This window comes from Herpailurus yagouaroundi, unplaced genomic scaffold (genome assembly GCF_014898765.1).
Source record: "Herpailurus yagouaroundi ecotype Mexico unplaced genomic scaffold, PumYag 247, whole genome shotgun sequence".
NCBI lineage: Eukaryota > Metazoa > Chordata > Mammalia > Carnivora > Felidae > Herpailurus > Herpailurus yagouaroundi.
In genome coordinates, this window is record NW_024412464.1 from 395,202 (window position 1) to 422,270 (window position 27,069).

General features: G+C 53.5%; 1 protein-coding gene across 15 annotated transcripts in view; it reads right to left on the reverse strand.

Moving 5' to 3' along the window:
• Positions 1-27,069, reverse strand: part of MAPT (microtubule associated protein tau) — a 96,423-nt gene that overhangs the window by 12,287 nt on the left and 57,067 nt on the right. For 4 of the 15 annotated variants that reach the window (XM_040460076.1, XM_040460073.1, XM_040460078.1 and 1 more), the window contains 4 exons: positions 22,484-22,549; positions 14,202-14,257; positions 10,289-10,421; positions 6,148-6,413 (listed from right to left, as the gene is read on the reverse strand). In XM_040460076.1, the coding sequence (XP_040316010.1) occupies positions 6,148-6,413; positions 10,289-10,421; positions 14,202-14,257; positions 22,484-22,549 (521 nt within the window). Of the gene's footprint in view, positions 1-6,147; positions 6,414-8,730; positions 8,785-10,288; positions 10,422-11,401; positions 11,600-14,201; positions 14,258-16,942; positions 17,249-22,483; positions 22,550-26,339; positions 26,427-27,069 lie in introns of all 15 variants that reach the window. The other 11 variants (XM_040460067.1, XM_040460065.1, XM_040460069.1 and 8 more) reach the window with 8 other exon arrangements.

Consider the following 27,069-nt stretch of genomic DNA (forward strand, 5'->3'; position numbering starts at 1 on the left):
CGGGCCACCCTCAGATTTTAAGGAGTGGGACATGAACTCCTTCTGTGGGGATCATTTTTTACTCATCACTTTCCACTGGATAAGTCCCAGAAGCAGACTTTGCCTTTCACCAAGGAATTGGAGCTGTTTAGTATTAGAAAACACACGCAAACACATGAAATAGCAAAACAACAAAATTAAAAGGATAATGGTAAAAGAAGCAGAGGTCATCAGGACTGACAATTAGACATAATTACATTGAACTCCGAGCTTCCTGGAAGCCAAAGCAAAAAGGGAAACTCGATGGGCTACCTAACTCTCCTTATCTGACAATAAAAACCAGTTTTTCAAGGAAGGTAACGTTATTTTCTGAACTAATCCATTTAAAGAGATTCATCAAATGAAGCAAGTGACATTAAGCAATAATAAGATCTGCAATATACATACAATTTTTTTTTAATGTGGCTTTTTCTTATTCCAGTCCCACACCAAAAGAAAAAAAGGGCAGCAAGTTTTTTTGTGGGATTTGGCAATAGACGAAGCAGACCTGAATTACTGTTAGTCGTCAAATTAAGTCAACACCCTTTACAGAATGTTAGATTTACAGAAGGGGGATAAAAGAGTTGGCATTACGAAACTGAAATCCTGAAACTTAATTTCTCAGCTAGAACAATATGTGTGATATTGACCCTCAGCCCTGGCCAGACACTGAAAATCCTCATCAAAGGACAGAACAATGTTTTCGAGGCTCCAAATTTTGATCTCGGGGACTCACAGTCAAGGGAGAATTTCCTGTGGTCAGGGTTTGATCCTAGAGGAGAGGCTGGGGTGGAGGGTGACTAAAGGACATGAAGCTGTCCCAAACCCTCACTGGGCCTTGATCTGATTCCGTTTGAGCTCAGAGCTCTCAAGATGCTCCAGATGGCCCAGTCCTCCCCCAGGAGCTCCCAGGCTGGCCCAGTGTCCACTGGCCGTCCCCGGAAAGGCCTGTCTCCAGCATGGCCTGGTGCTTGGTGGGAGCATCTTGGCTCCACTAGGGTCAACATACCCAGTGCATCTTCAAAACGATGGGATTTGTACAAGATTGTTCAGAAAGATGCCATGTGCAGGGGGAGATGCCCAGAAGGTCAGGAAATTGCAGGGCTGTCCCAGGGGAGGGTCCCAGCCCTGTTCTGCAGGACCTGGCACCCTAGCTCAGGTTTAGCTTAGTTATAGCTGGCCCTGACCTAGGAGAGGCAGACTACCCCAGGTACAAACTGACTTAATTTACTCCATGTAAAGGTCTGACGTGTCTGGTTTTTTTTTTTTTTTTTTTAATTTTTTTAACATTTCCTTTTTTGAGAGACAGAGACACAGAGTATGAGCTGGGGAGGGGCAGAGAGAGAGGGAGACAGAATCTGAAGCAGGCTCCAGGCTCTCAGCTGTCAGCACAGAGCCCGAGGTGGGGCCCGAACCCACGAACCGTGAGATGATGACCTGAGCCGAAGTCGGACGCTTAACGGACTGAGCCACCCAGGCACCCCTAGATGTGTCTGCTTTTCAAAATGAGAACTGGGACTTTGTCACTGACTATAATGAATGTTAAAGATACAGACTTCAGTTCTCCAGGATGGAGACAGACACAGCATTCTGTCGTCATCTTGTGGTTGCCTGGAATATTGCAGCCCAAGGCTTTCAAGGCCCTTCAGCTCCTGCCGGTTTCCGTCCTGCCTGGCCGATCCCAGCCACTGGCCTGAACATCCTCAGAGAACGTGACTTTAGCTCCATCTGCTCAGAACCAACCAGACCACCCCATGTTTGGGCCCCCGTGCCCTTTTCCTGCCATGACTTTGTAATCCTTTTCCACCCTTGGCAGCCACGGGCACTGCCTTGGTTCTCCGGAGCAGGCAGCCTTGGCCCTGAGTGAGCTCCTCCTCTCCCACCCTGGGCGGTCCCTGGGGCCCCTGTGCTTCCCACTGACACAGAAGGGCTGCTGAGGGCTCTCCGCGGCGTTGCCTTAACCTTGCTGGGCCCTCACCCGCCCGGTTATTCAACTCTGATTCTCCCAACCTCAGTCCCCAGGACCCACTGACCATGGAGCCTGAGGCTGGCTCCCTGCGGGCAGTGCCCTCCTCCTCCTCCTCCTCTGTCCTCTCCTGTCCTGTCAGGGCAAACTCCCAGCTGGTTCACCGCAGACCCAGCAGGGACCTCCCTCTATCGGCTGGCAACCCCCCTTAGCTCTTGTGTAAAGGAACAAAACTCCAGCCTAAACCCATGTGCCCCTGGCCACCCCAGCCCTGTGACTTCTAGTTTTATTCTGCTTTTGGTCTGAACATCTCCAGGGTGTAGTTTCTCACTGTCTTCCTTCGGCCCATGTGCCTGGCACTCAAAGACCAACGATGGTTCCAAAACGGGCCTGTCCTGTCTTGTCTGACTTGCTGGTGACATATCACATTGCGGGGGACAGTCCATAACACAGGTGACCCTCAGTGATGCTGGTCAAGTGACCCTCAGTGTGGTGACCCTCAACCCTCACTGTGGGGGACCCTCAGTGGTGTGGGGGACCCTTAGTGTGGGGGACCCTCAGTGGTGTGGGTTTAATTTAATTCCTGGTATTTAAAAATTTCCCCTTTCAGTTACATGGACTTTCTGTGACCTTCTGTTTTTCTTTTAATGTGGGCTGGGACAAACAGGGCTGGGACAAACCCAGGGCAGGGCTGCAGGACACAGGGGCTGGCCTGGGTGGGGAACGAGCCTACTGAGGCAGGTGGAGGGAATCTGAAAACAGGGTCAAGGACTGAAAGAGGAAAAACCGGCCATCAGATCCAGGGTACGCAGGAGACCCTAGTAGTGGGGGTTGAGGCCAGAGGCCAGCAGGATAAGAATTTGGGGACACTGGGCCTCAGCTTGCACATTGGGAACATCTGGGGAGACTCCCCGGGAGATCCTAATGGGCCGGGGGAAGGCTCTGGCACCAAGATTTTTCAAACAACCCACCCCCCGGCCCTCAGGTGATCCTCTAGCAGTCAGGCGGAAGGGCTGCTCCCCCAGGGAGCTGTATGCTTGTCTGCGTGGCTGGCCTGCCTTCCCTTCTCCCCCAGCCCCTGGTGGATTCAGCTGGTTCTGTTAAAGTGGCCAAGTGCTTATCTGCGATTTCAAAAATAATTTCGTTCTGGGACGACTGGGTGGCTCAGTCCATGGAGTGTCCGACTTCAGCTCAGGCCATGATCTCACGGTCCGTGAGTTTGAGCCCCGTGTCAGGCTCTGTGCTGACAGCTCAGAGCCTGGAACCTGCTTCAGATTCTGTGTCTCCCTCTCTCTCTGCCTCTCCCGGGCCTGTGCTCTCACGCACACGCTCTCTCTCAATAAATAAACGTTAAAAAAAATAATTTCATTCCGGACTCTTCAAGCAATACCTGCTCACAACAGCAAATCGTGAAAACAGAGCGAAGTACAGAGCAGTAAACAGGTGTTTTGCATTTTTTTTCCAACCACTGATTTACATCAATCCTCTGCGGTTTTCAGTCTCTGCAGGTTTGCAAACTGAACCCTTTACCTCCTCCTTCGGTGTGAGCATCTACGCAGGGAGGGAGCTGCGTTTGTTCTTCAGACTCACAGCGCTGACCCTTTTGCAGCGTAAACACCCACAGAACTTGCTGCATGCAGGACACTGTGGGACGCCACAGGGCCCCCAAAGGTCTCAAGGAGACCTCAGGAGACCTGCAGTCGGGGCCTTTTAAAAGCCTTCTCTGTGGATCCCATGTGCCTTCTTCTTTCCTGTTTCTTTTCCCTTCATTTCCCCGGGAGATTAGTGTTGCTCTTTGTCATGGCTGAAGGTTTCTTTGTTTCAGAAAATTTTCTGGGTTTTCCATGGGATTTAAGAGAAGCTGTTACTCCTCCCTTTGCCACTTTCCTGCCTCCTCCCCCAGAGAGTCCTGGATAGTTGCCCTCTCCCCTTTAACCCTTCGGTAGACGTGGACAGCTTTGTGCCTGCGCCCCAAATTGGGAGCATTTCCACGCTGAGCATTGGTTGCTGGCTCTCTTCCACTGGACTCCTCTTCCCCCACAGACGGGGCAGTCCTGGGTGCAAGGGGCAGATTCCGGCCCTGGAAGGGTCTCCAGTGGGACATGCTCAGCCCCGGCCCCGAGTTCTCTGCAGAACTGCTGGAGCCAGGCCAGGAGCACCCACGCTTTCCAAGCTGATGTCGGAGGAACTCAGGGCTGGTGGGGGTGCAGCCTGAGCTGGTGGGGGTACAGCCTGGGCTGATGCAGGTGCAGCCTGGGGCCAGCAGGAAGAAGTGAGTGTTTGCTGCTGTGTGACAGCCCTCGGGCTGGAGATGCTGATGGTGACAGTTTCTCTCTTTCAGTGACGAGTCATTGTGAGATGCTGGTCACAGCCACCATCTTCTTGTAGGTGCAGGACTGGCCGTGTGGGTGTTTTGTTTTTCCTTTTTCAAAGCGAGGAGCAAACGGTCACTTTATGTCATGAGAACAGGGCACACACACCAGACGCTGTCGGTGCTGAGGGGCCTGTGCGACCACCAGTGGCCAACACCCCACCACCTTGGAAACACTATTCCTGAAGATCCCTCTGCCGAGAACCTCCCGGAGGGGCCAACTTCAAGTCAACACCCCGGCTGCCCCAGCTTCCAGCCCCTTCTGGAAGGAGATGGGCATCTTTACAAGGAGCAGCCAAGGCAAACACTGCAGAAAAGTAAACACGGGAAGTAAACAAGGCCAACTCTGTGGACCAAAGACCAGTGGCCATGAGACCCAGGGCTTTACCCCAGGAGGCACCCAGGCCTCCCGACTGGGCAGGACTCTACAGCCCCGGGATGGGAAAGGCCAGGGAGAGGTCCTGAGGCTCCATGGGGACCAAGGCACAGGGTTTCAATTAAGGCACCAACATGGACAGAAAGCGCTGAGACGCCCTCCCCTCACGGTGACCCAGACGTCAGCCACGAGCGATAAATAACGTCAATACTGCAAAGGCCCCCGCTGTGGGGGAGGCACATGGTTCTAACTAGAAGGGAAACATTGGATCCGGATGCCGTAATGCTCCCCCCAGCACAGCCAGAGGCTCGTCGCCCCCCAAGACGGCCCAAGCCCAAGGAGGCCAAACACATCTGTGCTCCTAAGAGCGGAGTCGTGGTCCTCTGTCCCCCATACATGCCACCTATTCTCCCTTCTCCACTCCCCTTCCTGGTGCTGGAGGGGGAGACAGGCTGTTACGGGCCGACCCGTGTCCCCCAAAATTCATATGCTGATGTCTTAACTCACGGTGCCTCAGAACGCGACTGTATTTGGAGATGACGTCTTTAAAGAGGTGGGCCCCTATCCAGTATGACTGGTGTCCTTCCAGGAAGGAGAGACTGGGACACAGAGGCACCAGAGAAAAGACCACGTGAGGACACGAGAAGGCGGCCATCCACAAGCCAAGCAGAGACCTCATAAAACACTGGTCCTGCTGATAACCTTGATCTTGGTATTCTGGCCTCCGGAACTGTGAGGAAATAAACCTCTGTTATAGAAGCTGCCCAGTCTGTGGTATTTTCTACGTCAGCCTTAGGACACTCATACAATGGGGGGGCAGGGACATGAAGAGGAGGAAGGGGGTCCAGGTCAGTCCCTATCTCCCACCACCTCACGCCCTTGGACGCTCACGTCTCTCCACCTTTAGGAAACCCAAAGATTTCATGAGCGCCCACCGGCTCTGAGGAATTGCTTGTTCCAAACGGCACCCCAAATTTCCTCAGAACTGAGGATTCGAGAGAAACCTAACCTAACGTCTAACGAATGCCAGACGCACTCACCTGTAGACTGCTTGCATCATGTTCTAAATAGAAGGTTGGGGAACCTCTGCGGGTGCCTCCACTTGGAGAACGCCCAGGCTTTACCCCATGGAGAGACAACCAACCCTTGTCGTCTCAGATACTGTCCCGTCAGCAGAGGCCCAAACAGGAAAGGAAAGAACCAGTACTTTCTCTCCCCTGAGCAGGGAGAGCGCTCACGGCTTGGTGGGGACGCCCAAACAGAATGGAGCCATGACGTGCCGTCTTTCCTTGAAGAGATCCGGGAGGGACTGGGGTGCCATGTGAGGTGAGAGTCACTGTGGGGGGGGCACCCACACACCTTCTCCTGGTTGTCCTGGGACGGGCACACACCCAGCCGGCCTCTGAGCGCCCTTACCTTCCCGCCTCCTGGCTGGTGCTTCAGGTTTTCGGTGGAGCCGATCTTGGATCTGACATTCTTCAGGTCTGGCATGGGGACGGGGGCCGTCTGCAGGCGGCTCTTGGCTGAAGATGGCGACTTGGGTGGAGTGCGGACCACCGCCACCTTCTTGGGCTCCCGGGTCGGCGGGGTCGGCAGGGACGGGGTGCGGGAGCGGCTGCCGGGGGTGCCCGGGGAGCCGGGGCTGCTGTAGCCGCTGCGATCCCCAGATTTCCCAGATTCACCTGGAGAGAGAGGAGGGGGTGAGCCCGGTGCTTGGGGTGGGTGGGAGCCAGCAAAGGCCCGGGGTGGGGGTGGGGGGGCTGCCTGTCCTGAGGGCCCACTCCCAGACTCAGAGCCAGTTAGGCAGGTGGGAACAAGGCCAGAAGCTCAGCTAAACCGGCAGGAGGCTGTCCCTGCTCTCATTTCTAGAGAGATGTCTCTTCCTCTGGGCCTTGTTGCTTAGGGACCGAGATTCCCTGTTTCCCAGAGAAGCAAGAGAGTGGTCACCAAGGACCACCCAGTAGCCTTCCCCGAGGGGACCATCTCTGCCCCACGGCCCTGGAGTCAAGAGAGAGATTCCAACACGCCGTGTGGTCCCAGAGAAGTCATGTTCCCTCTCAGAGCTCAGGGGCCTCGGCTCAAACAGGGAGAGAATTCTAATGCCGCAGCGAGGGGCGCCAGGCACAGATGCCTGTAGATGTGCTTTGTAAAACCAGCACAATTCTACATGGCCCTTCCCCGAGTAAGGGTGACACAGGGACAGGACCAGGGGGGTGCCCTTGTCTGGGTCTGTTAGACCCTTTGCCCACTGGGTGGCTTCTCAGCTGTTCAGCAAGTTCAAGGCCTCTATCCCAGCAGGCCCCTGCGCACACTCCCTGACTCCTCTGTGGTGAGTGGGGTCGACGAATGTACGCCTGCTTCGTGGCCACCCGTCTCTAGCTCTCCAGCCAAGCCACGCTGCCTCGTGCCGCCGTGCCCTCCCCAACAGCTCCCTCCCCCGCTGCGCCCATGCGCAGTCATCCCTGCGCCTTTGCAAACTTTTAGGAAGGCTGCTGGGACTGTTCTCTCCCCGACAGACTCCGTCCCGGGCTCCCCAGCAGCTTCCCCCCTGCACTTCCCATGCCCCTGTCCACTCCATAGTTACTATTCCCTCTGCCCCATGAAGCAGTGTTTCTCCAAGCGTGGCCCAGGGGCCCCTGCATCAGAACGTCCAGAGCCTCGAGTCAGAAATGAGACCCATAGGATGCAGATCCCTGGGCCCGTCCAGACCTGGCATGACGGAGCCTCCTGGGCTGAAGGCCTGTACTATGGGTTCTTCCCAAGCTCCCAGGAGAATTCCTTCTTCTTCTTCTTCTTCTTCTTCTTTTTTGTTAATGTTTGGTTATTTTTGAGAGACAGAGAGAGCCCCCACTCGCGGGGGAGGGGCAGAGAGAGGGAGACAGAATCCGAAGCAGGCTCCAGGCTCTGAGCTGTCAGCACAGGGCCGCCCATGGGGCTTGAACTCGTGAACCATGAGATCATGACCTGAACTGAAGTGGGACGCTCAACCCAGTGAGCCACCCACGCAGGTGCCCCCCAAGCTCCCTGGGGACTCCTGAGCACAATGGAGTCTGACAGCCACGGGGCTGAATGCTGTGCCGGTGTGAGGGCCCGGCTCCCCTCAGCTTTGGGGGTGTCTGGGCTCTACGGCCGCCTCCAAGCTTCCCAGATCCCTTGGCCCCTTGCGCCAGGAACCTTCTGTACCAAACGGGGACCTGTAGGCTCCAGCCTGGAGAAGGATGGCTCTTGGTTGGAAGCATCATGTGGCAGCAAAAAGGCGACTTCTCCCATCAAGAGGACAGCCACCCGCATTTTTTTGAGTTTGAATTTCCACATCTGTTGGATGTTCCTAATGGCATCAAGCTCTGGTAACAGGACAGACGAAGCTTTTTTTTTCCTCCTTTTCCACATGGGGAAACAACAGACAGGGCCTCCGCTCCAGGTTCAGCCCCCTGCCCCGCCCCCCGCCCCCCAACCCAGCCTCCAGGCACACAGGCTGATCACTGGGCTTGGTGTTAGTTACAAACCCTTTCTGCGCCACGTAATTGCACATCGACCGTGGGCAAACCACTCAGCCTCCTAAGCCTGTATTCCCATCTGGAAGATGGGGAGAGAGGTCACAGCCCACAGTGCTGATTTGAAGGCTGGCTGTAGTAACAGGGGGGAGTGTTTAATACATGTGCGTTTAATAAATGCCCGCAGGGAATTTCACACCTAAACCTTGGTCCAAGCTTCCAGCACCCACCAGCAGCTGGAGACACATGCTCCCTGCCCCCACCAAAGCCTCAGCTGGAGTAAACGAGAACACGCAGGAATAAAAAGGCCCATCAGACAGACACGTCTGCATATGCCACACACGAGGAGCGGGAGTTCTGACGGTTCCGCGTTCAGGTTCAACGTGGGACACGCACGTTTCAGAAGCAGGTCCTCTCCCCTCCGCTCTAAAAACCTAAGCCAGCAAATGGCCACACACGAAAAGCAAAGTGCCCCACGGGGCACTCAAAGCGGCCTCAGAATTACCTCGCTCAGATTTTGCCCCTGCAGGGGGTGGTTTTCTCTGCACTTGCTTGGTAGCTTAAAAAGAAAAATCCACAGGAAGACTCATTATAATGAAGCTTAAACAGGGCCTCGGTGAGCTCTTCATGCTGTCTGTAGGCACCAGCCATGCCCAGCCAGGCCAGACGGCGGAAGCGAGCCGGGCAGGGAATGTGTTCAGGGAGCAGGGGTCCCGACTGGCAGGAGACAGGGCGAGGTGGCCCGCAGGGGAGATGTGCGCACCAGGAAGCTGCCACCCAAAAGCAGGTAAGACCCGAAGAGAAATGCATGTTCCCAGCTGTGTGAGTCAACCAGCTGAAGGCCAAGTAAAGAAAAGCAGGATCAAAATCACTTTCAAAATCCAATCACAATTCTGTGAATTACCCTTGTTATCAAATGAATTACATCCAAGGAGAAACAACCAATGCGTGTTAATGAGCAGCCGTCCTCTTAGGCACCACCCCAGGGCAAAGCAGGCAAACACCACAGCAAAAACACACACACACCGAGGGCTCCGAGCTCCCTGCCTGGGCCAGCGCAGGGCGGAGAGACCACTGACTCGTCCAGGCCTCTCGAGACCCGTACAACATCCACAGGCCCCTGAGCACCTCCTTAAAGCCAACACAGGCCAGATGCCCCTTGAGTTGTGCAGAATCTAAACCCAGTTGCCTGGGACAGACCCCCGGGGGCTGTGGGAGAGCCTGGCTGTCTCCCATCCCCCAAAGAAGGCAACTCTACACTTTATAGCACCACTAGGAGCAGGAGCGGAATCGCTCCCTGCCCGGTTCCCCAAACTAACTGGGTTTACTCACACGGGCACAGGGGATCGGGCAGCGGGCAGGTGCTCTGCCAAAGGGCCCACTCCCAGCAAGTTCAAGTGTGCAAGGGCCACACCCAATGTGAGGTCACCCATAGTGACCTATCCAGAGACACGGAGCCACACGTCTCACTAGGGGGCTGAAAAACACCTCCTGGGGGCCCGGGACTTGGGGGTTAGAGAACCTCAGCCAATCTCTTTTCCTGCCACTGTTTTATTTTTTTAATTTTTTTTGACGTTTATTCATTTTTTGGTAGAGACAGAGCGTGAGTGCAGGAGGGGCAGAGAGAGAGGGAGACACAGAATCCAAAGCAGGCTCCAGGCTCTGAACTGACAGCACAGAGCCCGACGCGGGGCTCAAACTCACAGACCGTGAGATCATGACCTGAGCCGAAGTCGGACGCCCCACCGACTGAGCCACCCAGGTGTCCCATCCTGCCACTGTTAATCACACGGCTGCATTCTCCTCATGCTTAAAGTGAGCTGCTTAGACTTATTCATACAAATTCTTAGGGTCTTGATTTCTTCACTGATCAAAAGTGGGGATTCAATGATCTACCTTGGAAAATTTTCAAAAGGATTACAAAGAAAATGAGCATCTGGCGGTTAGTGAACTGTAGGTGCCCGTCAGCTACCAGAAGTGGCTAACTGTCAGGGGCCTTCGGAGAGGAGGAGGGCACATGCTGACAGCTGCCCCTGACGTGGATTCCAGAATGTTCTTCTTACCGGTGCCCGGTGGGGTCTTTGGGGAGGGCGTGGTTTTCGCTGGAATCCTGGTGGCATTGGCCTGGCCTTTCTGGCCTGGAGGGGCCGCTCCCCGGGGTGTGGCGATCTTCGTTCCAGCTTTACCGTCCGCCCCCTGTGAACCGAAGCACGGCACAGTGGTTTTTACGATCGGGGAAGGTTACTATCACCTAGAGTCAGTGCCAGTCCCACTCAACCGCCTCGATTCAAAATGAGGCTAAGATCCAAAACGACCCTTCGCCTACTAGGATGCGACAAATGTCTTCTACAGTCTCATGGGTTTGCCGGTACACCAACCCACAGCCCCACCCAAACGCCACATGCCCTGACTACCATTTTCCACAACAGGCATCAGCATGAGTTGTGCTAATGTGTTCCATAAAAAACACAACAGGGCTTATAGTGAGGATCAAGCTCTTTATCCACCCAGGGCCCATCATGGGCAGGACACTCCTATATGGACAGCCACTTTCTGATTCTCTGTAGGGATTTATTTATCTGACTGATGGTGGTTGGTTTCACCAGAGAGCCGCGGAGACACCGATGAACCTGACCTCGAGCGCTAACAGAGCTAGGTCATTGTTTTCTTCTCTCCCAAACAGCCCTCAGGTTTCACGGACTCCTGAGTGTGCTGAGAGCCTTTGGCGGGGTGAACACCAGCACCAATCAGCCCACCGGCCAAAGGTCCAGAGCCCCCAGGCACAGCCTGCTGACTGCGGGCAGTTACTGGCTTTGACCTTGACACATAACGCAAACTCAAAAAAGAAACGGACATTCACCAAAGACCACAAGATGGTTCGGCAGAGGAGTGACCTTGTGGGACAGGCATTGCTGTGTCCAACCCAAATGAGGGCAATCTGGAAGCTCTCTCCAGTGCCAAAGGGCGGGGATTTTCAAATCAGGGTCCCATGGGGTGCTGTGGGGGCTGCTCTGAGGGACTAACGGAAGCGGCCCCTTTCAACCAGACTTGTCTTTGCTCTACACGGTGCTTCCAGGTAAGAGTTTATCCAAAGGAAGGTCTTTGTGGCTAAAAACAACACACATCTGAAAACCACATGAGAGCAGCCTGATTCTTTTCAAAGGCGGTTTCCTTACCTTGGCTTTCATCTCCTTTGCTCCAGAACTGCCAGTTCGGGGTGTGACAGAAGAGACGTGTTTAGGAGAGGAAGATGACTCTGGGCACACGGCAGGGCTGGAGGGTTTGATCAAAGGGTCTGAGCTACCAGGAGTGGGGCGTTTGGGGCTAAGGCAAGGCCTATTTTTCAGGGTTTTAGCAGAGGAAGGTGTGGATGTCTTAAACATAAACATAAATAAAATCAAAATAAAAGTCAGCACATGGGGGAGGGGAACAAACTGAAAAAGGACAGTAACTAAAAATAAACATGGCAGGTCATGGTTTAAAGCAGTGATCTCCAAACTGTGTGGATCACGTACCCTTATCCACCCTTCTCGTCCCTAAGAACAGAAAGCAGCCACACACCCTAACGTCCTCATACTTATTTATAGGTGAAATATGTATACTATGATGCCAACATAGGATGTATATTAAAAAACTTATGTATGACAGAACTTTTAAACGAGAAGAGGAAAAAAAAAAAACCCAATGGAAGTTCTAGAATGTTCTTTAGCCCATTGGGCCGCCCCCCACTACCCCCACTTTGGAGACCACTGGTTTAAAGGTGTTTCATGCCCAAAGAGTTAATGGAGATTGCCAAAGCATATGGTTCTTAGGGTGTTTTTCAAGAAAACATCCCCAATGTGTCATAGGTCAGAAGGGCCCCACTTTCTGCTAAATTCCAGGTGAGGAACTCATGCCGGCCTGCTAATCCTTGGCCGCCTTCTGCCACACTGAGAGTATCATGCTTGCTAAAATCACGACTGTGCTTGCTCCAAGTCTTAAAGATTCTGTCTCATACCTCAGGTCACACACACATACACACACACACACACACACACACACACACACACACACTTTCTGATTAACGTCTCAAACAAAACGTATCTTAACACTGTCTGGCGAATCTTCATCTGGCCAGTGTTCACTCTTGAACACACTCTACCTAAGGATACAGCCTGGTCAGTGGAGCAGATGACCTCACGGACGGAGCTGCCCCTTGGAGGACAGGGAAACTGATTGACGATTGCTTGTCCTAACTGGCTCTGGGGTACTCTGACTGGGAAGCTTGGTCGCCTGGAGGAGGTGAGCTTGGAGGAGGAGGGGTCACACCTTCAGGCATAAAACCCAGAGGCCTAGTCCAGATGTGTTTCAGAGAGGAAGTCAGAACTACCAAGCAGGGTCCTGACCACAGACTTCATTAGGCTTCTTGGTTGTGTTTCCTCATTGGCCTTGGACCCCCGTCCCCCCAAATGGCTGAGGCCCTCTGTGCCAGCCAGCCATGGTGAGGAGGAGGCCTGAGGGGTGGGGAAAGGTGTGGGGGGAGGGACACAGGCCGAGGTCCTGGAGCTGGTGACAAGGAAGGTTGCGGGTGGGTACTCCTCCTTCTCCAGCTGCACAAGCCCCCTTCTGCCAACAGCACTCCCCACCTGGCCAAGGTTCCTGAAAAAACTGACCCTTCGGTGTCCAGGGCGGGGATGTCTTACCCAAGTGTGCAAATGCATGAAGAAAGGAAGGCATGCACGCATGAGGCTGGGATTCCCCTAATGTGCATCACGACTGCCTAACAGCTACGGCCTAGGGCAGCTCCCAGCTGCCTCATCAGGGGGTCTGGTGATGGCAAACCCTGACTTCCTACAGGGCAGGCAAAACACATGCCACCCAACTCCTAGGGCTACACTCGGCATCTGAAGACCCCATCGAGGCTCTGGGACAAGTTAGGACCCAGACGCTTCAGGCAGAATTTATACTGGAAATTTTGGATGCCTTTAAGAAAACTAGGTCTTCACCTAGAGCCACAGGGGGATTTTCTTGGGGAAACCTTACTGTCCAGTGACAGAAGAATTTTCCAGGATGCAAAGTCATTAAGGGAGGAAACTACAACTGACAGAAAGCCCTGAGAAAGCCAGCATGACCGTGGATGCATTTTTGGTGGGAGCAGGAGCTTCATTCACGGTTCCTCGGGTTGGTTTCTGAAGACCGACCAAAGCTTACGTCAAACTGGCCCCATGGCAAGATTTCAAGATGGCGTCTACTGCACCACGTGTCCACTTAGCATTTAGGGGCGTGTATCGCGTTTCCCTCCTCGACTATCCTTCCCAGCGTCGTCTCCTCCTGGCACTCCACACCAATCAACCAACCCATCTGCTTAGAGTTCTGAAAGCATGCATCATTTCCTCATGCTTCCGGGTTTTGCTGTGCTGTTCCCACTCCTCAGAATGCTGCTCCCACCTCTGCCTCGGCAACCCTCCTTTACCTTTCCTTCACGGCCTACCTCACTGGTCCTCTTTTCTTGGGCTTTTCCAGAACCCTCCACCTTAGGTGAGAGGTCACTTCCTTGATCAACACTCCCTCAGCCACCTGAGTAAATGATATTCTCTATACACCTTAAATATGTGTGTGTGTGTGTGTGTGTGTGTGTGTGTACATATATGTTTGCTGATCCTAGATCTGCAGTGGGTAGTGTAAGATTCAAACTTTACTGCAGAAAATTCAAATGTATCTTTGTTTACTGTGAATATCGCATTTCAATTCTGCTAATGGCATTGCAGTTAGGAGCTCTTACTCATGAACCTGCCGACCGCCCTTCCCTGGCAGAAGCATCAAAATGGATAAATGCTGGAACTTGAAAAGTTTGCATGAAACTACAAAGCACTTTTAATGACAGTCATCCTTCCGCGGCAGATGCTCTGCACGTGTTACATATAGAAATTAATTCAGATAAGCATGGCTTCTCGATAAACTGGATGTTGGCAGAGGCTCACGGTTTCATCAGCTTACCTTGGCTTTTTTGTCATCAGCTCCCGTCCCATCTCTGCCTTTACTGACCATGCGAGCTGATAAGATACAAAATGAGAATGTAAGTTACCCCCATTTGCACAGCTCCCAGAAAGAGCCGGACGTAGTCAACGCTGATTTCTCGGGATCAGTGCAACGTGTTTGGTTCAGCTGGGCTTGGTGAGCATTCAGTTGATTTTCTTTCCCCTTCAATCTGTCTCTCGTTGTTAGTATCAACACAGCACACTGGGGTCATTGCTTGGAGCAGGCTGGCCGAGGGTGGGGACATGCAGAGGGGGCGCAGTGAAAACTTGTTCCAGGCACACGCGGACACGAGGGCAAATCAGGATCGGAGACAGCGCAGACCCATCTCACGGGCTCCTTTCCTGTCTTAGCCAGGGTCAACCTCCTCCAGCGGGGACCACCTCCATGCCAAGGAGGGGCATTTGGAGGCCCCAGGGCCACAGATGGGGAAGCTCAGCTATGCTCCGACCTTCTGTAGGACCCCCCCCCCCCCCCCGCCCGCCGACACTCATGCTGTCACCCAAGGTTCAGGGTAAGTGAGTTGTCTGCCCAGAGCCTGTCCCTCACTAGGGAGGCTACAGTCGCCAGCCCCAGCTGCCCCCTGACAAGTCCACTCCACACCAGCCCAGGAAGGTCTTACTGCCACCTACAGGCCCTCCCAAGGGGAGGAAAATTTCCATTGTCCAATGGACATCCTTGCCATTTTCCCAAATTAGCTACAAACTAGTTACTGTCGAACAGCTTAGCAGATCATCTCTGGAGTTTGGAAACAAAACACTGCCGGCTTCTGTGTGTAAAAGCCGCACCCCTTGGTGAAACCACAGGTCCACCAGCACCATCCCTAACCCATCTTTTCCTTCGGTTGACGTTCTTTGTTGACAATTGAGGATAGATTTTCATCTTTGGTTTCAATATCATATTCCCCCTGCCAAAAGGCCAATGGGGTCTCTTGGAGGTTCACACTGGCTACTGGAGCCTGGATTTCTAGAGTGACCCGAACTGATGATCTAGCCCAGAGGTTTGCACAACGTACTGCTCAGCAGCACCACTGGGACAGGTTGAAAAAACACAGATTCCTGGGCCCACCCAAGACTCGTAAATGTAAGGTGGGGCTTAGGAATATGCGTTTTCATAAGAGACCCAGGTAGACTGGATTCACAGCTTTTGCCCAAATCAACCACGGCCACCATGTCACAACAAAAGCAGCTGCTAGATATGCACTTCCCAAATCGGGTGCTACTGAACGGGTCCTCTTCCAGGAGATGTTAGCAGGTGGGATCACATAAATTTGGGAAATCCATACTCTGTATCTTTCTCAGAGGGTCATAATGTGCAACTGAATATTAAAGGTTCTGACAAGTCCTGCAGCAGCAAACCTCGCTTCACTTGGCTTAGCCTGTTTTTCCCAGACTAATTGGACCATGGAACTCTTTTTCCCCTGGATACATCTATCGATAGCCAGTGTTCATAAAACACCATTTCAGGAAACGCTCTTATAATCTGCCGCATCACAGGTATTTGTCCCCTAGTATTTTGGAATTTAGGGTATTTTAAAATAAGATATATGATTTCTTTTTTTTGGTCTTCAACTTTAATACAGGTTCCTTTATCTACAACATTTCTAAGTTCTCTTGACAAGTAAAATCTAATAAAAATCGAATAGAGGTTTGCAATGGATGGCTCAAGTAACACCCATTTATGGGCCCTCCAAACACGCGAGAGGTCCTAAAGGTATGAACGCGCCCAACTTGTAGCCTGGAGGCCTCCTCTGGCCTCCTCGTCTTCCTGACAGGACACAGAGACCCCAACATGGGGGAACCTCCCCTCCCACCTCTCCGGCTCCCCAAGGGCTGCTCTGGTAGAGTGGGCTGGGGCTGAGGCCCCTGCAATCCCAGCACAGGGTTCCCCGGGCTCTGCCCAGGGCGGGGGAGGAGGAGATTCGGGACAGGAGTGTTTGTTTCTGCTCATTGTCTCCCCTGCCACAAGGCAGGGCGGGCAGGGGTGGGGGCTGTTAAACCGAAGGCTCAGCACAGGCTCTCGGCTGCCCCCAAATCCTCATACGTGTGTCGTGTGCTGTATGTGATGTGTCGTCCGCTGACAAGAGCAGCACAGGCCAGGCTCACGGCCTCTGTGTCTCTGGGCTCGGAGAACCTTCCAGAAGGCACTGTGCTGACCAGGGAAGAGTGTGACGTGCACAGCAGACCCGCCCGGATTGTGAATGTGGCTCTGTCACTTACTGCTTGGTGGCCCTCAGCAAGTTACGTTCCCTCTCTGAGCCTCACTTTCCTCATTTGCAGAGCGGGGCTCCTTATGCCCCCTTGGAAGGGCTGGGAGGGTTCTAGACAATGAATTTAGGGCACACAAGTGAACCGGCTGTTATCCGCCCTGGGGAGGGCGGCACACCGACCAGCTGGGGGCTGGAGGATCGTTGTAATTCAAGTGGCCAGAGAAACGAACGGGGCGGAAAGCGCTGGGCGGGTGTTGGTGACATGCAACATGGCGGGCAAGCGTGAGAGCAGCACGTGCTACCAGAGCCTGAGGGGCAGGAGGAGGCCACGGGAGGGTGCGCAGCAGTGCCCGGCTGGTCGGTTGAGTGGTTCTCTCTGGGAACCTCAGAAGCAGCAGGACTCAAGGAAGGGCCGGAAGCTTGGTGGCAGTGCCCGCAGCCTGGGTGGCACACGAGGTCACCAGGAAGGAGCGAAGGAGCCCAAGACACAGACCTTTGAGTTGAGGGACCCGGCTGATGGGCTTCCCTGGCAGAACAGCTGCAGGCTGCTTTTCGGACGGTTCTGGAAGGTCCGACTTTTTTGTGTCCTCTCCCTCAGAAGGGCCCCGGGGCTCTTGCTCCTCTCCAGGGGGGCCGGGAAGTGCAGCCCCTTCCAAATCCACCTCTGAACGTGCCTGTTCCTTCTGCACGTTGGCTTTGATTTCCACGTGGAAGGTGAACCCGGGGGGCGTGTCCTGCCCTTCCGCCGTGGGCCCTGAACCGGGCCCGGGGGGCTCTGAGGCCTCGATCTCTGTGGAAACTTGGGAGAGGAAATCGACAGGGAGGCGGATGGCACCCTCAGCTGCGAAGCCGGACAAGCCAGTGGCTCCTCTGGAAACTGTCTGGGGGGGTGGCCCGCCTCGGACTGGGGAGCTCTGCAGACCTGGGGCGACGTGGGAGCGAGGGGAGTCCTGGGGTGAGGACTCGTCCACATCGCGGTCTTCATCGACATCCTTGCCCCCCCGCCTCTCTTTGCCATGGTCCCCCTTCAGAGGTGGCCCCTCCTGGCGCAGATCTCCCACAAGCTGGTACTCCAGTAGCTCCGCGTCATGACGACTTCCCTCTGTGTCCTCTGGTTCTGTCCCTGAAGGCTGGTGTGTGGCCTCCCTTGGGCCATGAGGCAGGATGGGGGCCCCGGGCGCGTGCTGGCGGGGCAGACCTGGGGTGCCCAGGTCGGCGGCCTCACCTCTCTGGTGCCCTGGCTCCCCAAGGAGGATCTCCTGCACAGCCTTGACACTCCCAGGCTCCGTCTGGAGATATCCAGGGGAGGCGGGCTTCGGAAAGGCCAGACCCCCCTCGACCCCATCCCCTGGTTTTGGTCCCCACTCCTGGTGGGGCTCCTGAGGGCCACCTGTTGGCGAAGGCGGTTGGCAGATGGGATGATGCTGGGAATGGCGGGAGACCACAGGGGCCTCTGGCTGTTTCTCCCCCACAGGCAGCACAGAGGCCCCGGAAGCTTCTCTGCCGTGGTCAGGCTGATCCTGAGAGCTAAACACATTGGCCAAGGGCCTCGAAGGTACCTCCCTCTGCTGGCTGGAAACTCTCAACTCCTCTGGGTTTGAAGAGGCAGCAATGGCAAATGGTTGGCAAGGATGCATTAATTGTTTAAGAGAAGGAACGCGCTCTTGAAATAAGAAAAGGACGTTTAAACAGCATCACGAGGCCAACTAACAAAGAACGAGGAATGCGGGCTCTGGGCTCATCTTTGTTATTTTCCTTTGCTCAGAATGAAAGCTCTATTGGCTTACCTAACACTGACTCATTGGGTGACACTGGGTGAGCACCTCCCCTCTCTGCGCCTCAGTTTTCTCATCTGCAATAGGGGTGCTGGACCTGGTGACCTCTACGGCCCCGCTGGCACCAGCATTATCCCTCTGTCACCGGCTCTGGGTGGCCTCGGAGCACGTCAGCATCCAGGGCTGCCTTGTGCTGAATCCACTAGGCCACAGAAGCTTCTCCTTCTCTCCAGGGACACTGAGCTTCCTGAAGATTCTGGCCTCTAGATAGGACCTGGCTTGAGTGCCCCAAGGATCTCTTTTTTTCTCCCTCTCTCTGTGTTTCCCCTTTTTGCAAAATGAAACCAGCGGGTGCCCCTAAACCAACCCAGCCTCAAGCTCCACGCTCTGATAGATTTGGAAAATCCAAAATTTATCGTCATCAGGAACCGTAAGGTTCCTATACACAGAAGCACAATTCAGATTTATCTAGCTCATGGGTCAAGTACGGGCCTTTTGCATAAGGTGCAGCAGACCACTGTGGCCGTAAAGGGTCCTGCATGACAAAGACATCGCCAGACCGTGAGACCACCGCATTCACATGGTCACACAGCTGGCGGTTGGTGGAGGTCACGTCACCCTTTCTGGCTCATCCCGGTGGCGTTCACGCGAACCCTCCTTAAAGAACCTGACCGTGTACTAAGGACAGGAGAGGCATGCTCTGTGGTACTCCTAATAAACATCCTTTTTTTTTTTTTTTAAATTCCCACCCTTGAATCCTCCCATATGGTTCCAGCAGGACAACCCATACAATTCCTCTAAACGCAACCTAGAACCCCAAAGATTCGGGGGACTGGAAGAGCTGAGGGGAGGGTGGTGGAGAATGCATGTGCGGTTGTGGACGCACGGCTAACACGTGCCCGTCTTCTCTCCCCACCCGGGCAGAGTCTGTAGCTGCCTGTTGGCTCGCCTCCACCCCCACCCTGACACCAGGGCCTCGTGATCACGATCTCATCCATTTCCTGTTCCTGCCATCAACCACGGTGCCTGCCACATAGCGATGACCAACGACGGAATGCTGCCTGGTGAACTGCTATCAGGAAAATAGGCTCATTTCTGCTTTCTGCAGGGTCTGCAGCACCTCACTGGGACTGTCGGTCAGCCGCTGGGAAGAAGAGCCCAAATGACAGAGACGCAGGGACCAGACAACCTGAGCAGGTGCCTCAGCACCATGGCTTCTCAGCAACCAACCAGCTCAACAGACCAGAGGCTGAGGCAGATGCTAGTCTTCACACCTCCCAGACGAGCCATGCATCCTTGCCTTCTGGAAAAGGCTTTCCTCCGAGAGCTTTCTAGAAGTTGCTCTCAGTCAGGACGTTACTGTTCTCTAACAGACTGTAAGACCTGGAATGACCTTCATTAAAAAAGAGACCAAGGAGGGGGGTGCCTGGGTGGCTCAGTCGGTTGCGCGTCTGACTCTTGGTTTCCGCTCAGGTCACGATCTCATGGTTCATGGGATTGAGCCCCAAATCGGGCTCCGTGCTGACAGTGCTTGGAGCCTGCTTGGGAGTCTCTCTCTCTCTCTCTCTCTCTCTCTCTCTCTCTCCCCCTCTATCTCTGACCTTCCTCCATTCACGTGCTCTCTCTCTCAAAATAAATGAATAAACATTAAAAAAAAAAGAGAAAAAGGCCCCCAAACATAAATAGTGAACACGTCTTGAAAAGTCATCAATATTTGATTGTACCGTGTGTGTGTATTGACTGAACCGATCATCGTGCAACTATATTTCTGGAGGAAGGAGTGAGGCTGGGAGAATATTGTATTCAGTTCCTAGAATACTATGAAGTGCTCAGTAAGTAATAAACATAGCAATCATCTTGTGGCAGGGGGGTGGGGGGGGGTGGTCCAAGGTAAACAATATTGGGCAAACAGTGTGCAGGCCTCAGGACTCTGGATAAACTTTCCCCCCACATCCCTGTCAGGAGGCCTGGTCTTCATGACACAGGAGAAAGGTCTACTCCTCCGTGTGACAGGACGTGGGTAAGGCCTTCCCTTATCTGACACTCTGCTTCCTGTAGTGCCATCCTAAAATGTCCTTGTCTGGCAGGTATTCATGAACATGGGCTACCAGAGGCCTTCTTTCTGCAGCAGAAACTGCAAGGGTAAGATGTAATAACTATGCTTTTGTTAGATGGCTCTTTCTAAATCTGAAAATTGACTACAGGCCTTTAGCAAATAAAGTGTGTTTGTGGATCACGAGCATGTCCGATTTCGCTGGAGGAAACAGGGCTCATCAATTTGGACCTAATCAAGTCCTCCTTAGGATCAGAGGTAGAAACCTCCACGTTTTCCAGATCTGGTGCCAACTTCCCACTGCAAATGTCTACCTGGTGTTCATCTTTATAGCTACATGATTCTAGGCCACTGATGGGAAAAAAAAAATGTAAAAATTGAGTGAGCACAGGGGCACCTGAGTGGCTCAGCTGGTTAAACATCTCACTTTGGCTCAGGTCATGACCTTGCGGTTCATGGGTTTGAGCCCTGTGTCGAGCTCTATGCTGACAGCTCAGAGCCTGGAGCCTGCTTCAGATTCTGTGTCTCCCTCTCTCTGCCCCTCCCCCCCTTCTCACACTCTGTCTGTCTCTCAAAAATAAATAAGCATTTAAAAATTTTTTTAAAAAATTTGAGTGAGCATGAAAACAAAGTTTCCACAAAAGATGTTGGCCTGATCTTTTCATTGCATGGAATATGTTGCAGGGACATGAAGACCTAGCCTGTAATAAATATTTGTAGAAAAAACTCAAATCCACTTCTATGGAAATAAATGGTCATATCCAGTGGTTATAAAAGCCTCTCATTTCACCTAAGCCTGAAAATCATGACCTGAAAGAAACAGGTGGCAGGGTTCTAGTTATTTAACACACAGACTGGGGTTCTTCCTTACACTGATTATCCCTTCTAATATTTTCTGAAGCTCTCTGTGAGTCTAAGAGTGAAAACACACCTCTCCATGCTATGCGAAATGAAGTTAGCCCACTATGGGGCAATGAACGGGCGCCTGGGTGGCTCAGAGGGTTAAGTGTCCGACTTTGGCTCAGATCATGATATCATGGCTCATGGGTTCGAGCTCTGTGCTGACAGCTCGACCCTGGAGCCCGTCAGAGCCCGGAGCCTGCTTCAGATTCTGTCTTTCTCTGCCCCTCCCCTGCTCATGCCCTGTCACTCTCTTAAAAATAAATACACATTAAAAAAAAACCAACAACCCTCAATGAAACACTTCTTTGGGCCCAGAGTCTTCCTAAAGCCAGATGGCCCCAATGCCAGCACTGGATGTTGGACAAATCCCGTATCACTTTCTGGAGAGAAAAAAAGTGTCTTTCTAGCTCTCTGGCAGTCTAGAAAGTTCCACATGATACAGTAGACTCTCCAGTTCATCGATGCAGCAGGTGATAGAAAATGAACTTAGTGCCATATTATATCAGAGGTCTCTATTTCCTGAGATAAGGAATTTTTTCTTTTTAAGTTTTTTTTTAATGTTTATTTATTTTCGAGAGAGAGAGTGTGAGTGGGGGCAGAGAGAGGGGGAGACACAGAATCTGAAGTAAGCTCCAGGCTCTGAGCTGTCAGCACAGATCCCGATGTGGGCTCGAACTCACAGACCGCGAGATCATAACCTGAGCTGAAGTTGGATGCTTAACCCACTGAGCCACCCAGGCACCCTGATAAGGAATCTTTAATATAAAATTAAGTTCTTAAAACATTTGGGCTAAATGATTACAGAAAGTTGGTTTCCTTGAACACAGTTTTGGTTCCTGAGAAGAAAATCATAATAAGGTCTGAATGTTGCACAGAAGAAAGTTAAAAAGAAATTGCTTGGTGGAGATATGGTTGAGGCCTTGCTCCTGGGACAGGGCCAGAGGGCAGCCTGAGGAGAAAATCACCTATCATTCACATGTGAGTTTCTGTTGGACACTCTTTCTTGACTCCCCAGGCTGGACAGGGCCAGCCTCTCTCAGGACACTAAATACCTTAGGAATAACTCAGAAACAGTGTTAGGAAAAAAAAAAAAAAAAAAAGGTGTGTGTGTGTGTGTGTGTGTGTGTGTGTGTGTGTCTAGAGTTCTTTCTATGTCTGATTAGCCCATCTTTGATAAGAACCTCCTGGACCCATGAATTAGGGCCCAGGTGCGAGTTTTCTTTGCAGGGTAGAGCCCATCTGAATGCTGCCATCTCCCTTCTCCTGACCCCCAGGTTGTGGTAGGCGATTCTAGCCCACTGACCTTGAGTCACATGTCCGGCGGCTTGGTCTTCCAGGTTGGGGGTGTCTCCAATGCCTGCTTCTTCAGCTGGTTTATGTGTCAACAAATGAAGAAGATATAAGCAAAAACAGTTATTGTTTGCCAGAAACCAAGTTCTTTACATCTTCCAGTATTTTTCTGAAAACATTCAGGAAAGGCACATCTTATGAGTAAGTACCAAGGGGCTGAACCTCTGGCTTTTTGCAAATATTATTGCTGGGGATGTCTACAAAAGCAGGTTACTAAATGAACCCCACCGTACCCACACACTTTGCAGGTGACCATGATCCTGTAGGAAAGACCTTCTCCACAGTGGGCCCAGGGTCCCGAGTGCCCCACTCAACAAAGACACGCAGGGTGGGTGAGGTCAGAGAAGCAGTTTACTGCTCAACCATCACCACGGGAACCACCACCGAGCGGCAGGTGCACTCCCAGCCCCAGCCAGTGCTCTGGGGGCGCTCAGGGTGCAGGAAAGCACTAGGCGTGGGCTGTGGAGTCAGGCTGGGGTTCGCATCCAGCCACCGCCATTTACTTAACCTCTCGGAGCCTCTGTTTCCTCACCTAGACCCCCAAGGTGATGAAAACGGCTTGTCTCGGAGGACGACGGTGAGGGTGAAAACGAGAATGTGAATGACTGTGTTTAGTGAGATGCCGGGCGTATGGGAAGTGCCCCACAGCTGTGCAGGTTCTTTTCTCCAAACTACTGGGCAAACCCCTGTAACCACCTGCCAGGAGTAATTGCCACCTGGTTAGGAGGAGGCCGGGAGTGAGCAGCATCTAGGGTGTCTTGGGCTCACCCCAAATGAAGAAGATCACATCATCAACAGTGACAAAATCAGTAAGCTTTACCGCAATGCCAATTTCTGCACCGTGAAAAATCAGGACATTGCTCCAGGACAACAGATACAATTGCGTAGAAGAGAGTTCATAAAGCAAGTTGGTGCACACACTGACGTGCACTTGCCTCTTGATGCCAGAAAAACCAACATGCATGCCCTGATGGATGGAGACAGGGAAACCACCACCCCTAAGAAATGCCTACAAGTTGCTGGCTGGGCCACGAGTCTTTTCTCCCAGACCTGAGATGGTTACGATTTCACGCCTAAAACAGAAATGCCAAGTCACCAGCTCAGGCCTGCCGTGGAGGGCAAGGAGGAGGGAAAAGAAAGATTCTCTGGGTCGCTGGACAGCTGCATGATGGCCTTATAAACACTGGCCCGCTGGCTGTCCCAGAACAGCGGCAGTGAGGGCCGTGAGGGGACTGGCAGTGGGCTCCCCAACCACCAGATCCTAAACATGACCTTGCTCTCGGGCCCCCGCAAGCTGACACTGTGCCACCCACGAGGTCAAACAATGACAGCTTCAAGCACAGATTTCGTCTGAGTTTCTGACGAGGCTGTGGTAGAAAGGTTCAGAGTGACAGCAGGTCCAGCTAAGTGGCATAGAGTCCTGGAGACGGAGAACACGGGGAAGGGGGTGGGGGACACATGGGAATGACATCACTGCTGTGGCACTGGGAGGTCACTGCACTCACACGCGGGTGCAGAATTGCAATATCCTGGCCCCGGTGCGTGTCAGACACTGGAGGCTGCTGATAACCCTGACGCCCCCTCACTCCCCAGTTCCCAGCAAGGGAGGTGCTCAGAGAGGCCAAAGGGAGGAAGTAGGGTGTGTGGCCGTGGCTGGGCCATCACATCGCTACACGGGCTTTCCGCATCCCTGAAGCCCCAAGAGGCAGGGGCTCCCATCCCAGCAAGGCAGGGATTCCTGCTGTGGGGCGGCCACAGTGCATCCCCAGTAGGCCTCAAAGGAGAAGTTTCAAGAATGTAAGACACCTAACCAAGGACGAAACTAGGTTACACATCATCCAGGTCAACAGCTGAAAAAAAGCCCCCCGAACCTAAATCCTCCCTATCTCGTTGAGGATGTAAAGGGTGGAGAGGGTGGCTTGGGAGCGTGGAGGACGGGCTGCATGGCCACCACCCACCTCAGCCCCAAAGGGAGGGTTTCAAGGCACCACTCGGAGACACTTGGTGTGTATCCCCTGTGGTTAGCGACACGGCGGACCGCTGTCAGAATCCCACCTGGGAAAACCAGAGGAGAGATGGGCTGGCCCCGCTTTGGGGGCGGAGCAAAGGGTGTGGCTGCAGCCCTGTGGTCAGTCTGCACACGCCACGTTTGCTTGGGCAAAGCATGCCCTTGTGTTTCCCACAGACCCGATATGGACACAGGGAGGCAGCAGCGTGGAGGCGCCTTGGACCATGGCCGGTGGGCTGCCAACAGAAGCAAGCCAACTTCAGCAGAAGGCTGGAGGGGAGGATCTTCAGATTCCAAGGGGCTGAAGAGAGCGAAGTGCCTGCTGGAATCAAGGGCAGAGGGAGGGACCTTTGGGGGATGACTGGGATGGAGGAGTCTGGAAGGATTCCAAACAGGTGCCCACAAAAGAAAGAGTCGATGTTAAACGCTGCAGAGAGCGTGAAGCCGCGCACAGTAGTGCTGATCCAGGACGAACTTTCCTGCCTCCCGTCCCCTCCACCTCCCCAGCCCCAAAGTGGGGGGCTGCAACCCTGAATGAGCTTGGGCTACTGGATGGGACCAGACATTCTAACCAGCACTCGCAAACGGTGTTTTGCGACGAGACTAAAGTACTTTTGATCGCTTAGCAGTGATGAAAAAGTCAGAAGAGGGCTACAGTTTTCACCCTGGAGGGGAAGGGCTCTCCCACTGAGTAAACTATACAGGCACAGGGGTGGGGGTGGGGCACAAAAATCAGGTTATCCAAGAGCTCATCGTTGTTCAGCCTTCAAACGACCTTCACTGTCAAGGACGAGGGCCATCCAGCTTCAAGAATACGCCTCCATCCATCTCAAAAGACCAACTCACAAAGCAGAAACGGTTGTGACGAGTGGAGGGAGGGGGTGGTTGCCGCTGGACCTCTGCCTGGGGGTTCTCAACAAATGGAGCCCCGAGAAAAAGCTGCAGTTTCCCAAAAAGCTGCTGTGAGCACTGTCTTCAGGAAGGAAACAAGACTCCCGTCTGGGGACGTTTTCCCCATTCTCCAGTGCTGGTGACATCCTGTCTGGAGCTCTTCTGCACATCTTCTTCAGTGCCCTCCCAATCCAGAAGCCAACAGCTGAACATTTACATAAGCACAAAGAACATTACCAGAGGGGGACGGCGGCCAGAGCCCTGGGCTGAGCGAGCCGTTTCCTAAGGGTCCCAGGGGGCTGGAGGCCACCACCATTTCTGGTAGGATCATCTGTGCGACCCCCATCATCTGTGCTGACAGGACAGTCTCGTCACGCCTCTTCGATGCAGATACGTTGAAAAAGCTAGTTCTAGAAATGGATGCTAGGTCACACTGCTGAGCTCCCTAGGGGCTATCCCATTAAGATCCTCCAAAGGCGTGGGTCAGTCATGAGACCTTGCCACACGCTTGGGTGCCCCAGGCGGTAAACTGTCTGTTAGGAGGTGACCCTGTCACTGGGCAGAGCCCCAGCAGGAAGGTGGACTGAGTCCAGGGGTGATCTGCCACCAGCCTGCCTCGGAGGACCCTGCAGAGAGCTTGGAGCTGATGTGCCGGTTGAGATGGAGGGAGAAGCTGGACGGAATCCAGAAGATGCTCCCTCCTCTGGGAGGCTGGCGGGCAGCCACGGAAGCCATCGGCCATCAAGGCACCAAGATTGGAATGACCCAAGATTCCCAGAAACCGGGAGTCCTCCCGCGTTGCTGCCTCGCTGGGAGACAGCATAACCCCTATTCGCACCCACTCCTCCTTGCAGGGCAGCCGGGCACCCGGCCAGGGCCGCCTCCACCCAGCCACGAGAGTCACCCTCACCTGTGGTTCCTTCTGGGATCTCCGTGTGGGGCTGAGCGGCCGCCTGCTCGCCGGGAGCTCCCTCATCCACTAAGGGCGCTGTCGCGTCTGGAAACCGAGAGTCGCCTTAAGGAGGCTAGGAAAGCCAGGCCAAGCCCCTCACCTTACTTCTCGAGTGGGAGCAGGCAGGGGCGGGGAGGCAGGAGGGGACTCGGCGGCATGCAAAAAGCAACACCACAAAGCAACACCCAGAGCCGCGCCCCTGCCTGATGTTTCCCCAGGAAGCACATGAGTATCTTGCTTGGTGGCACCACCTCATGAGATGCCCAGGCCATGTGCCGGGGACAGCCTCCGTGTGGATGCTGCAGCAGAAGAGACTGCCGGGGACGGGCCCAGGTGTTTTAAAGAGGAAATGTCTAAAATCAGATGGCCGTGAGGCTTTGAGCAAGACCTTTGCCCTTTGGGCCTCAGTTTCCTCATCTGCAAAATGGGAATATCATGGCCAGGTGACCTTCAAGTTCTCGTCCAGCTCTAAGCCCCCTGCCCTGTGAGTCCGTGACTCAGGGTTAAAAGCACAGACTCCCCCAGGTGGCAATGAACAGGCTGGTCCCGTCCAGAGCTGGGTGCTTGACAACAGGCTTAACAGATGGTCCACCTGCAGAGCAGAGGCCACAGTTAAAAACCCACCACCAGGAGCTGCTGTCAGCCTCTCATCAAGGCGAGCACCTTCCAATTCAGCAGTCCTCCCCAA